Source organism: Bicyclus anynana, chromosome 23 (assembly GCF_947172395.1).
Source record: "Bicyclus anynana chromosome 23, ilBicAnyn1.1, whole genome shotgun sequence".
Taxonomy (NCBI): Eukaryota; Metazoa; Arthropoda; class Insecta; order Lepidoptera; family Nymphalidae; genus Bicyclus; species Bicyclus anynana.
In genome coordinates this window covers 10443491-10457569 of record NC_069105.1, presented here as the reverse complement: position 1 = coordinate 10457569, position 14079 = coordinate 10443491, and the positions used below count along the sequence as shown (strand labels likewise).

At 37.4% G+C, this 14079-nt stretch overlaps 1 protein-coding gene across 1 annotated transcript in view; it reads right to left on the bottom strand.

Annotated features, from left to right (window-relative positions):
• LOC112049876 (uncharacterized) overlaps positions 1-14079 on the bottom strand; it is a 165386-nt gene that overhangs the window by 112568 nt on the left and 38739 nt on the right. The window contains exons 8-9 of the mRNA XM_052888572.1: positions 12918-14051; positions 10103-12758 (exon numbers count right to left, since the gene is read on the bottom strand). Coding sequence (XP_052744532.1) covers positions 10103-12758; positions 12918-14051 — 3790 coding nt within the window. The remainder of the gene's footprint in view (positions 1-10102; positions 12759-12917; positions 14052-14079) is intronic.

The following is a 14079-nucleotide window of genomic DNA, read 5'->3' as shown; positions in this document are numbered from 1 at the left end:
TTACAAGCTGGCGTATGACAACAATACAATAAACAATGAGCCGTGATAGCCCAGTGGATATGACCTCTGCCTCTGATTCCGGAGGGTGTAGGTTCGAATCCGGTCCGGGACATGCACCTCCAACTTTTCAGTTGTGTGCATTTTAAGAAATTAAATATCACGTGTCTCAATCGGTGAAGGAAAACATCGTGAGGAAACCTGCATACCAGAGAATTATCTTAATTCTCTGCGTGTGTGAAGTCTGCCAATCCGCATTGGGCCAGCGTGGTGGACTATTGGCCTAACCCCTCTCATTCTGAGAGGAGACTCGAGCTCAGCAGTGAGCCGAATATGGGTTGATGACGACGTATGACAACAATAACTTAAAGCCTAAGAACTTTATGCAGTAAAATGAATCTGCAACAGAGATACACTGCAAATAACAAACCTAGACGTAAGTAAAGTTAAAAAATGCACTATGCAATTTTCCGTAGCAATATTTTTCCCGATATAAAAAGCGACGAAACGTTTAGCTCACACAACTTAAAAGGTTGATGATTAAAGCGAACCATAAAACGGTTCATTTCGTGTTCCGACGCATAGAGCATTGCAGTTTGTTCAGTATTCAACCTGCGTTTATTTTATTCTAATCCAGATTTGACACACTTCCTGTATTACACCGTTCGTTTGTTGACTTCCGGTAACTTAATGGGTCAAGTGCGTCAGAATAATTTTCCACTAAAAATGATTGACGAAGATACCTTAACCTTATAAAAAAAATAATAAAAAAGCGGACTTTGTTTGCTGTAATTACGGAATAAAGGTTCTTCATAACTTTTTTTCTTCAGTACGGTTTTAATTCTTAAGGAAAAACAATAAAAACCTACTCCAAGGTTCGTTCATCTACCCGCCTACTCCGAAAACAACATGAAAATCGGCTAAATCTGCATCATCATTATCAACCCATATTCGGCTCACTGCTGAGTTCTGAGATGAATGAAGAGGGGTTAGGCCAATAGTCCACCACGCTGGCCCAATGAGCAGACTTCACACACTCAGAGAATTAAGAAAGTTAGGTGTGCAGGTTATTACCTCACGATGTTTTTCCTTCACCGATTGAGACACGTGATATTTAGTTTCTTAAAATGCACACAACTGAAAAGTTGGAGGTGCATGCCCCGGACCGTATTCAAACCCACGCCCCTCCGGAATCGGAGGCAGAGGGCATATGGGCTACCACGGCTCTGAATCTGCCGTTAAGTTCATCAAGTTAAGTTTTGCAAGTCATCCGTCGCAAGTAATTCGGTGACATTTTGACCTTGGATGATGTAACTGATTGTGGATGTACCAAATTAGCCAGTATCCTTCCTACATGGCTCGAAGAGCACAGTTAGTCGTGTCGGTCTCAGTCATTAGTACAAACACCAGAACAGTTACATCCCGGGGAACTAGCATAGTGTGATGGATATGTCGCTAGTATGGTTTTTTTTTTTTTCTTTACAAGTTAACTCTTGACTACAATCTCACCTGATGGTAAGTGATGATGCAGTCTAAGATGGAAGCGGGCTAACTTGTTAGGAGGAGGATGAAAATCCACACCCCTTTCGGTTTCTACACGGCATCGTACCGGAACGCTAAATCTAGTAACTAGCCACGGCCGAAGTCTCCCACCAGCCAGACCTGGACAAATTAAGAAAATCTCAATCTGCCCAGCCGGGGATCGAACCCAGGACCTCCGTCTTGTAAATCCACCGCGCATACCATTGCGTCACGGAGGCCGTCAAAAAAAAAATAGTAGACCTAGCAAGGTATAATAACAGCAGTGTGAAGAATTTCTATATTTGCATCCATTCTACACTCAATAATAGTAGTATGAAGAGTTTACACATTTGCAACATATATTATTATTGCATAATAGTTGGTAATAGTGAGAAGAATTCGGACATTTGATCAGAAGAAACAAATTAATTTATACGTCAGAAATATCTCACACCACTTCTGTAGATGATGTAATACACAATCTAGAAGTGGTACACCACCGAAAGTGATCAATTAAACGCACTTTACCTATAGCTTGGCAACTTCGTTCATAACACTCCTGACGATCCGCGCGGGCCGGGGGGCGTGTAGCAATGAACGAAAAACTCACGATGCACCTCACTTCCGCGCAAGCATGCATTTTTACACAGCACATCCCCCCGTCACCCGCATATCATGGGAGTGTCATCATAGAACTTGCCAAGCTATAGTCGAACGTCGCAGGGTTAATTTGGTAGATTAAAATGACAAAAACTAAATAGACAAATTGACCTACACTTTATACATTTTAGAAAATACAACATTTTTTCCACAAAAAACTTAGTCGTACTAGACTAAGCTTCTTGTGAGCTTTTAGTAAATTAGTGGTTCATTTATTAAAGTCAGTTTCATAATTTAACAGAATTTTAATATTTTAAAGAAGGCAAGATACAATAAATGCTTATATTAGACCACAAGACTCGTAAATTGTTCTTTGCAATCGTTCGCCAGACTATAGTATATTTTGAGGAAGGGGGTGAGTGTATATGATGCAGATGTGGAAGTTGTACAAAATGTCGCATTCTAAACAAAATGAACTGCATCACAGATACCCAAATAGTTTTTTTTTTGTAAAGCAAGCGCTTAGCTGCAATCACGCCTGATGATAAGCGATGATGCAGCCTATGGTGGAACGTTCTTGCCTAGAAGATGCCTAATGCCTGTTCTCGATGACTGGTATGATACGGTAGACTTGTCTGAGTGTGTGACCTATCACCGGTTGCCAACCGGTACGATGAAAGCTTTCCCGTATTTTCGCGAGTAAGCAGGCCTTTCATAGGTGGCAAGTCTATAAATTGGGCCCCTTGCTATATGCCGTGTCTTTTCGCTTTATTATTTAGATATGCTCTGCATCAATGAATTTGCCGATTCATAAAATTTAAAAATCCCTTGTTCATCCTTAGTAAAATGCTGCCGATCTAATCACACTAATATTATAAAGGCGAAAGTTTGTGCGTGTAAGTATGTTTGTTCCTCCGGCTTGTAAACTGGTTTTGCTCAAATTTGGAATGGAAATAAGATTTTACTCTGGATTAACACGTAGTAACTTATTGTTCCAGAAAAAATCACGGTTCTCGTGGGATTTGGTATGAACAGAGTTTCAAGCAAGCGTAGTCGCGGGTGTCCGCTAGTAATATAAGATTACTAATTTAATCTTAAGTATCGTCTAAAATTAAAAGGCATCTTCGAGGAAGTCTACAATGTTTATTGTTTACCATCTGTTTCTTATTAATCTTTGGTGCATTGTTTGATCAGACACGTATGGGAAATTACGAAACAACGAAATTGGGTTATTGAGTCCTTGACACGTCTGCATCTTATTGTTTGTTTGTATTATGGGTTCCGATTTAGATTTTTACGACTGTAGCATTTTTTAACACCCTCAAGGGCAGGTAAAAAGCAAAATCAGCTTGTAAAAGTAATTTTATTATGACGTAAGTTACAGCTTAATAGCAATGTAGGTAAATGCAGCCCACGATGTATCGTGCTTACCATGAATTCTATACATATTCAACCCAAATTGTACCAAAGATTTTATACTATTACATATGGTACGTGCCGACAAAATCACAAAAAAATACATTATGCTATATTTATGTACTTATATATAGTTTTTACTTGACCTGACCACACAACTCGACATTGTAGACAATTATTTAGGTATTATTTGTTTAAATAACTTTCGTTGTTTACAATGCTAAATGAAATTAAGACAATTTGCCACTTTTATTCGCCAGTTTCGACGCGCTAGCTAGTGAGCTAGGTGTAACTTCTGTGTTATAGACACTAGTATTTGATATTAAGAACTACTATAGTAAGCTTTTCTTTACGGAATTTCATTTGTAATAAGAATTGGCCTCTCTAGAAGTGCAGCTAGTTCTATATTAGTACGAGTATCCAAAGCTGCTCTAATAGGATCTTACTAAATTTGGATAGGTAGGGAGAACAACACGAGCAGAGGAGAGTGTTGATCGATCGTCAAGGAATTCCTTAACCCTACATCCAGCAGTCACAAGTCCTGGACTTTGCTTGGTGTTTTTCTCTCTACCACGCGATGGACCCGGCACCTGCACGGTGAATCCATGGAATGCTAAGATATTCGTCTCATCTAACACATAAACGTGTCGCTTACGCCCTTCTTCAAACGAAATTCCGCAAGTTATATGTCATAATATACATATAGGTATTACAAGAAATGTATAGCTATAATAGAACGTATTGTAACCAATGTTTCGTTAACACTGAGACTTTTATAATGCACAACTTACATTCATTCGATCCTAGTTACAATCCCATTGCTAACACTAAACAAGCACTCGGAATTCACACTAGTGACTATTTTTAACACTAAAACTTTGCACGACACAACACTCACGACACTAGTTTAATTTAAGACGCGAAAGCGCGCCTCGGTACACGCTGCGAGACTGACTGACTGACTTCCTAATTCCTTCGCCAGTGACGATTTAAATTCTAGAGCCCATGTGGGCACGGTGTTATGATTACAGGCAACGGGTTAATTTATTGGGCATGTACTCAGGGTTATTATGGAAACGCTGTGCTCGTCGACGGATTCGTCGTTGAAACATTTTGATGATTAGGATCAGTATTTTGTAAGGTTACACTGGTGTGCTTAAAGACTTTTCTTTGTATAAGATTTGAAGATTAGATGCAAGATGGTATGGTAGAGGTAGGTGACACAGCGATCACTGTTAAATAGTGAAATCTAGTCATCATTATGACATTATCAAGGACTAACTCTGAAGAGTATACGATATATTAACACGAGAATGGTATTGACATTGTTACTACGCGTTAGCAATTGCATTAAATAGAGTTCGAATCATGACATTTAAGAATTGTAATTTCTACAAAGGTTCACATACTCGTGTCTTGCAAAAAAAACACAATTTTAATGATTTTAAGACGAGATTTGTCACTGTAGTAAATATTAGAGGCCAAACCGCAATAACTTGACGATGATAAATACAAAACAGATTTCGCATAAACTAAAACATCTAGCAGCAAATATCGATTTAAAATATAAGGAGAAGAAACTGCATTCAGAAGTACCTATCGTTTTTTCGACGATGCGCCAACGTTGAAAGCGAGGATGCTTTGATGCGATGAATAGCATCACACTTATTTAGACTAAGCGTGTACAAAATATTATAAATTACTTGCCGGCTGATTACAGAACACGTGTTCAATCACGCCTTGTGCTATTAATCAGTTAAAAACCATAGAATTACTATGGCGGACTGTGTTTTTTCGAGTGTATTGAGTGTATACAGCACGGATTTTTAAATATAATCTATGTTAACCGCAAAACTAAATCTTATACCTATAAATAGTTATTAGATCGATAGTTCATTAGTCACTACAGTTTATATTATAACCCGCCAATCAATCAAATCATCAGAAATGAGAAGATCCGCAGACGAACCAAAGTCACTGACATAGCTCAGCGAGTCGCGAAGCTGAAGTGGAAATGGACAGGCCACATAGTTTGAAGAGCCGATGGAAGTTGGGGTGCCAAGGTTCTGCAATGGCGACCCCGCACCGGAAAACGCAGTGTTGGCACCCCCCACTAGGTGAATCCAGGACCGAGGACCGGGTTACAGAGAGCCGCTGGATGCTCGCGGCTCAAGACCGTTGGGTTTGGAAGTCCATGAGAGGCCTATGTCCAGCTATGGACGTCCACTAGCTGATAATGATGATGGGTGGACCGAGGACATCAAGCGGGTTGCAGGGAGCCGCTGGATGCTGGCGGCTCAAGACCGTTGTGTTTGGTAGTCCATGGAAGAGGCCTATGTCCAGCAATGGACGTCCATCGGCTGATAATGATGATAGGTGGACCGAGGACATCAAGCGGGTTGCAGGGAGACGCTGGATGCTGGCGGCCCGAAACCGTTGTGTTTGGAAGTCCATGCAAGAGGCCTATGTCCTGCAATGGACATGTTCTAAAAGTGATACATCATATGTCTCATCACTGATATCGTAATTATCCTCATCTAGTATCGAAACGTATCATTAATTTATTTTCAATTCCTTCAACCGCTTTATAACGTCAATGCTTATGAAAAAAAGTGTAGATACATTTTTTGTAGAGAATCAAATGATCTACAATTTTTGTTTGTACTATTTTTGCTGTAAAACTCACGGTTTAGCTGAAAAACGCAAAAAACCTATTTTTGTAAACTTTTACCATTAATAAATTTTTTTGCACAAGGTGGATTGTTGGGGACTTTTCACAATTCATTTATTCATGTGTTCTGAACATTCATACCAAGTCTTAGCTCTATGGGAATTATTGTATCCTTCAAAGTCTTATTTGACTGGATTAATAGGCCATCAATCGGATATTATTATCTATTGTATCATTCTGCATATTATCTTGGCGATAATAAACATCAATTTAAAAATAATAAAAGTGAATTATGTACCTAGTAGATATGAATAATCAATAATAGATTTAAATTATTCCACTTTATTTTCCCCATAAGTGCTAAGTTTCATACAATTTTAGACCACCATTAAGGACAAGTCTACCAACCCGCATGTTTCCATCTCTGTCTTAGTGCACTACCCCGCTCTCATCTCCAGTTAATTGGATAGAGTTAAATCATTGCATTGACATCCGTTCATTCAACATCGTCGAGTGGCAAGCGCACACATGCCGCATGTGGGAACATGTCCGGCGGAGCAAGTTCTCACGACGTTTAATTTGACGATTATGAATTGCATTGTTGTTACTGACGTAAAACTACAAGGCCTTTTTCAAAGGCGGCATATTTCTTTAAACTTTAGATGCATTTTTTTTTAAAGAATATTTGCCAAATCTTTTAAATATGACCAATTTTCCCATTCCCCTCTAACTAGTCGGGAAAGACTGTATTAGGAGTGGGTACGACAATAGACCAACGGGGCGGGGCTCGAACCACCACCCCTCGGTGATGAGTCCGACCGCTCTTACCGTTGAGCTATCGAGGCTCTAAAGGCATTTAGAATTCTATACTAATTAATACTAGCGGACCCGGTCAAGCTTCGCTTTGACTTAAGTGTACTTCTTCTCTAACCGATATGCACACAAAATTTCATAAAAATAGGTCGAATCGTTTCGGTGGACTTTAGTAACAAAAACCGTTACATTAGATTTTAATATATTAGATATGAAGAAGATGTTTATTTGTTTCAACTGGACTTTCACTGGAAGATAGAGAAGGTAACTGAGAAAGATAAAGGTTACTTTTTATTCTAAAAAAAATCTATGATACCCGCGGGATGTGTGAAAATCTGAATTTTACGTAGATGAAGTCGCGGGCGTCCGCTAGTCACTAATAAATAACTGATGAGGTATATATGTTAGTATATAAATGCGAAATGTCATTCATCACAAAATCTCGAAAACCACAGGACGTAAAAAGATAAAATTTGGCAGGGAATTTTATTTGTTTGTTTGTTTGAACGCGGTAATCTCAGAACTATTAGTTGGAATTGAATAGGTACAGTTATCGAGGAAGGCTAGTACAGCAGCCATGCGTAGCGTGATGTAAAACTATTACATCACGCTACGATCAAAAGTAGAATCAATGAAAAATGTTGCCAAAACGGGTAAATTATCCCTTTTGAGTGCTTTCGATGCGTGCGCTGCGTTATCTCTTAAAGTTAGGGAAACATCATGTGTGACCATTGTTTAATTTTAAAATATCTAGAAAGGGTTCTACGTGGACGTAGCGAGATCGTCTGCTAATTTAGTTTAAATGTGGACGATAGTAAAGAATGCTCAACGAAAGAACATTTTGTTGAGCTTACTGTAGAATATGTCAACAGCCTAGGCTGTCAATAGAATAGGGATGATGACAGTTTTTTAAATTGTATATAAATTAAGAGTATACTAATAGTAAAGCAATTTTGTAAAAGTAACAGGGTATCTGCGATCATTACTTTCGGAGCTACAGGGATTTAAAGAGTCAGATTTGTGGCGCTGCCGCGGATCCCTGAAAAACGCCCCATACAAAATAGCTCGAAAAAATGACGTCATAGACAATGTAATGATCGTTAGATTTGTATGCGCGTTCAAACAAAATTACTAATATCTTTGTTATCTTTATAGTTCATATATTAAAAAATGTCACATTTAATGTAAGGAAGCTAAAACTGTATAAATTTTCATCTAATTACGAAAAAAAAAATTTAATAGTTTTTGAAATTTTATAATCTCATTTATTTTGCAAATATCCAGACAATCTTTGCTTTTTATATATAAATTAGTTAACATTGACCCTATTTACCCGAATGTATCATAAAAATCAATATATTCAAACCTAGTCATCATCCCCATAGTCTAAAAATACAATCCTCGGAGAAGAGAGGCAGTTGCACTTGGGTGCTTCAGTAGAGCGTGTAACTAAGTAGATACAGTGTTCAACCCAGAAGAAGTAATTAACTGAGTGATCAACTGATCATTAGAAAGTCCGCAAACATTACACTTACTTATTCAAGAATCCCTTAGTGAACTAGATGATAAATCAGCCAAGAAACATCAAAAAATTAAATCCTTAACAGACGAATATATAGTACTATTCGTTTAACCTAAACCATAAATAAAATACAGCTTATCAAACAAATTAAACGCCTTCAGCATTTATAAAATAGTCACGTAACATTCCGTGACTGCAACTAATTTGAGGTTAATTCTTTATTACGTTTCGTTCGTTAGGAGCAACAAGTCATTGGTGTATTGGCGGAGTTTTCACTGCGACATTAATAACTAATTTACTTAATGAAATTTTATGGATAGGCATAGGATAATAGTCAATCTATTCGCAAGTCAGTTTGGCTTTTGATGTAGAAGTAAGTACAGACAAGCGTTTGTGTTTGTAAGACTGACGGAGCGTCATTACTTCGTCTGTATCTCTCTCTATCATTAGCACGGTGTTAAAAAGAGACACAGAATAGAAGAAAACATCGTTACAGAATAGCGTTGCAATTCTTTGGGTGTTGCTTGGTCAGTTGTCCTACCTCCAAAGCCATAACGGACTTCCCGGAAGAGATTGGCTATACAGAAGGGTTAGATTATATAAATTGAATACTAAAATTCTACTTAAATATTGAAAAAGAAGATTTTTCTCGAATCTTACAATATAAACATAACACGTATAATTAAGTCAGACTAAACATTATAGAACATAAGAGAACCTGCAATGCGCAGACTATCGTCATCTTATAAGAGCTAAAAGTTTACGCTCCTACTAATATATAGGCAACCATGGAGTTGTGATCATAGCTACGCGTACTTTGGGAGAAGTAGGTAATAGAGGTTCAAACTTTGTAAAAAGCGCATTTTTTTGTTACCTCACGATAACACTTGAAATTATGATCGCAATAGCTTATATATAACTTTATTGTATGTTCCACAACCTCTAATCCTCAGACACATTTAGAGATATAAATTTTTAGAGTATCTAGTGTAGAGTTAAAGTATTTGACGTACAATATCTCATTTTATGCGAAAAAAAACGCTTTTTATGGTTAAGGTTATTAAATATTAGTTGGATAAGGTAAAGTTAAAAGGAGGTTAAAGTTTGGGCCTTTATTAACAGATACCAAAGCCGCTAAGATCCAAATTCTATAGTTGTCTTACTTCTGTAAGGCATGCACCATCAAAACTGTCAGTCTTTATACAATGACGAAAGTCTGGCCATCACAGGCCCTTACACTACAACAAAAAGAAGTATTCAGGGATCCGTAGAACATTTTTTACAACTGATTACTAACAAGTTAATTTTTCGTGAGCAGCTTCATCTCGATGAGACGATCAACTTTTTCATTTACGAAAATTCTTGACTCTGGTACCTCACTGAGTTACCAGGATATAAAAACTTCTGATAGTTGGAACGAGATAATGTACCACGCAATTTGTACACGCACGTTGTGGCTGTTAAATTGTACTCACGAAAAATTTATTTGTTATTAATCTGTTGTAAAAAATGTTCTACGGATTCCTGACTAAAGTGAACAAAATTTGAGGAAGTCAACTCACCGACACTTTACTGTATTCGTGATGATGCGCCAAGTGCAGCGGCGCACAGCTAGACGCAGCGCTGGATATGCTGAGCGCGTCGCCCTCACTCGCGCCCTCCAGTTCGTCCCACCGCCGCCGCCCCGACCCGCTGCGAACACCCCCGACCACCCCGGAACCACGCTCAAGCGAAGCATCAAGCGACACATCACAACTCTCCCCCGGAACACCACTATCTCCAGCGCATTCCGACGACGAACTATCCGAATCTACGCTTATCCCACTCTCAAATTTAGAAGACGACGATTCGAATTTAGCAGAACCGAAATCCTCTTCAGTTATACTAGCGTCTTCGTCTTTACGCGAACTGTTCCCGAATCTAAACGAACTGCTGTGCACCCACGGCCGTTTGGTCGTACTGACGTCAGACTTTATTGTCTCCGCGTCGGAAATGTCGTCGTCGGAATGTATTGTATCAGATTCGTCTGATGATTCTTCTAAACATGTTTTAAACGACACATCGGATACCACTGTTATGTTGGAGTTACACGATTGTAATGACCAATGTCCGGAGTGTTCCGAGTTGGATTTGTGTAATAGCGAAGTATCAGAAGCACAAGATGTGTTAGCGCCGGTCGATGTTGAATTAGAACCTAAAGAAATTACTTCAGATATATCTTTAATTGAGTAAGGACGCCCATTCGATGATAGAGACGAATGTGGTGACATTGCAACATAAGTGGGACTATCTAAACTACTGAGTTTGATATCTGTTTTAGAATTAGTCTCAAATCTTTTCTCAATTTCACTTATATTAGATACGGCATAAGGTTCTTCTAAATTTGCTGGCACCGACATGTTTTTTGATAAACCACTTTTTAATACTGTCGAAGAAGGAGAAATCTCTAATGTTATGTCGGGGGTAGATATACTTTTCTTAATCGCTGAGAATTTAACCACTAACTCCGATGGGAATTCTCGTTTATTAGCGTGTAATGAACAGGAACCAGAGTCACAAAAACAGCGAAATGACGAAGATACTAACTCTATTTTATTAACAAAGGCATCCATGTCTATTGATACTTTTTCTTCAACTTCTTCCTTGTTCTGAATATCTAACAGATCCTCGGCACTACTGTGAAGTTTAGGAGGCCTCGGTCGACAGAAACATATAGCCGTTTCATAGTAGCTATCTCTTTTATCATTAGGTACTTTAGTAAAAGGTTCTACGTCACTGTAAAGTGTATCCCTATTAAATATATATATGAACTCTTTTACAGTAGGGGCCTTGTATATACAGTGACCAGTACCTCGAATGTGGTAACTCGCCAATGTATGTTTTAAGAATGAATCATTTCTTTTAGGGAAATTTTTAAAAGAATTTCTATCAACTTCTATATTCGTAAATGTTTTGTGTCTAAAAAGGACTTTTTTCTTTACTTTTTCAGATTTTTTATTTGGCAATGTCCCTACCATCGTTGCATACACAGATTTCCCATCAAGATCTGCACTACAATCTACATTTTCTATGGCACTAGCTTCCGTTGCATCAGAGAACTCGGAAGCGTTGGAATTACTTCGATGAATGCTAAATTTACTCGATTCTTTTCTACGCAATTTTTGACCATGGCGAAAAGATTTTGATTTTTCAGAAAGTAGAATATCTTCCAAGTTGGATTCGTCAATCATAGAATCCGAAGACATTGATGATGACCTACTGACGCTAGGTGATGAATTATGTGAGACTACATTAGCCATTACATTTCTTTTTGGTGGCTCAGGAGGTTTTGATTTAGGTTGGATTAATAAAATATTTTCGTAAATTTTTGACTCATCGTCTTTGACAACTACTTTTGTTGGTATGTGAGTTCTTGCAGCAGGCGTTGGTCGAGTAAGGCTATTTTTATCTGGCAGTATATTTTCATATATTGTATTTTCACTTTTAAATGTGCTTCCTAAATTAGACCGCGGCGTTGGCTTTGGATTTAATACTGTGTTTTTTACCTTAGACTTTAAATCCGGAGAATTCGCCGATGTAAACTCGTAGGATTCATAGCATTCATTCACTAAATTAGCTGAATCTAAAGAAGCATTGGAAGTTATAGAAATCCTATTATCACTCTTTCTTGGTTCAAATATGCTATTCTTTATTTCATAATTTATAGCTTCTGACATTGGCTTCGCTGTATTCTTACCTTCACAAGTGGACTCTTTATTTGCTAAACTTTCAGCAACGGCTTCTTCGGTGAGCTCATTATTTTCCGAAATATTTGGTAAAGAAGTTTTAAACCCTGGACAACTTCTGTTGCTTCTATTGACGGTCGAATCTCTGTTTAATGTGCCTAATCTGTCTAACGAAATGGTATCAAATTCGTCATTACACTGTATGTCCCCAGATTCCTCTTTTTTCGACAGTATTTTAAAAAACTTACTGTTACCTATATGCAATGCGTTTGCACTTTGTTTAGTATCTAAATGTTTCAACTTGCCATCGACATTCGACTCTAACCCTTGATTAGATATGTTAGGAGCAGAGTTAAATTTTGCTTTGAGGCCCAAGCATTTGGAAGCAAGCTTTTTGACGAAACTTTGGGATGAATTTTTTGTTACAATAGATGAAGACGGTGTTAATAGGCTGTGATTTAAGTTATTGCTTTTCTGGGTCTCTGGGGTTTTCCTGTAAAACACATAAAGCAACAAATATATATATTTTTTTTATTTTAACGAGTATGTTATTATTTATGTTACACTACCCGCCACCGAAATATGTTATTAATTTAATTAACTAACTAAGAAATATTTATATCGAGATTAAATGTTTTAAAGTTACTATTTCGAATCGTCCCAATCAATTAAAAGTTGTGCTAACTGATTAATTTTCTTTACGAATATATTTTTTACTCTCTGTGACTTTCTAGATTTCATGGAGGTTTCTGGCTCAAATGGCTCAAACGTCATCCCATCCAAATCAGATTTTTCGTTAAGTTCTTTAAGACTCGATTCATCTGAACGATTTCCTACACCTGCTTGAATAAAGTTTTCACAACTATAAAATATCTCACACGAATTTATTTCTTTGCGTTTACGATGACAGAAACAAGGAAGTCGGTCAAATTTTTGTTTTGTTCTCTCGAATGGATATTCATTGTTACGCATCGCCTCAGGTTTCAATTCATAAATCGAGTAATAAACACCAGAATTCTCGTGAACGCACCCAATAGACCCTCTAAAATGACAACCAGATATAACACCTTGAGATTCAGGATTTTTTAACGTTGATTTCATGTCAACGTATAGAGACCCACTAGACAATGACATACTTTTACGAGTTTTTGCTGATTTCAATATTCTACTAGGTTCTATTATTTTTATTCTTGAATCCATAGATGTGTATATATCAGAAAACGATTTCCTAGCGTATTTATTATTTGTTAATCGTGGTTTTTCCCCTACACCTTCGTATATATTTTCACGCATTAGTTTTACATCGTCTGGAATATTTTCGTATATTTCATCATCTGATTTTAGTTTATTTTTCTTTAAATTGGGCTTTGGTGCAGGTTTAGGCTTCTTTTTACGCCAAGCTAACAAGTCTGATGTATTATGAACTGAATATGAAGGCTCTGCTATAAGTGAAGGCATATTTTCATAAATATCGTTCTGTTCAATTGTATGTACGTGAGAACCTTTAGATCGCCATAAATTTAGAAATGAACTAATGTAACTATGCGAGTCACTGTACTTCGTATAATTAGTGTTATACTCGTTATTATCAACGTATTGTTGTGTATTCGTATAAGTTATATGTTTTGGATTATTGGTTTGTAGGGATTGTCGTATTAAATTCCAATTTTCGGTGGCTTTAATATCAGCATTAGACACACTTATTTTGTCACTTATGTTTATGTTAGTTAAAGCATCTGCAGCATTACTAAGTCGCATCTCAAACGCCATTTCATTATCAGTACACCTGTAATTGGAACATAAAAATATTTTGG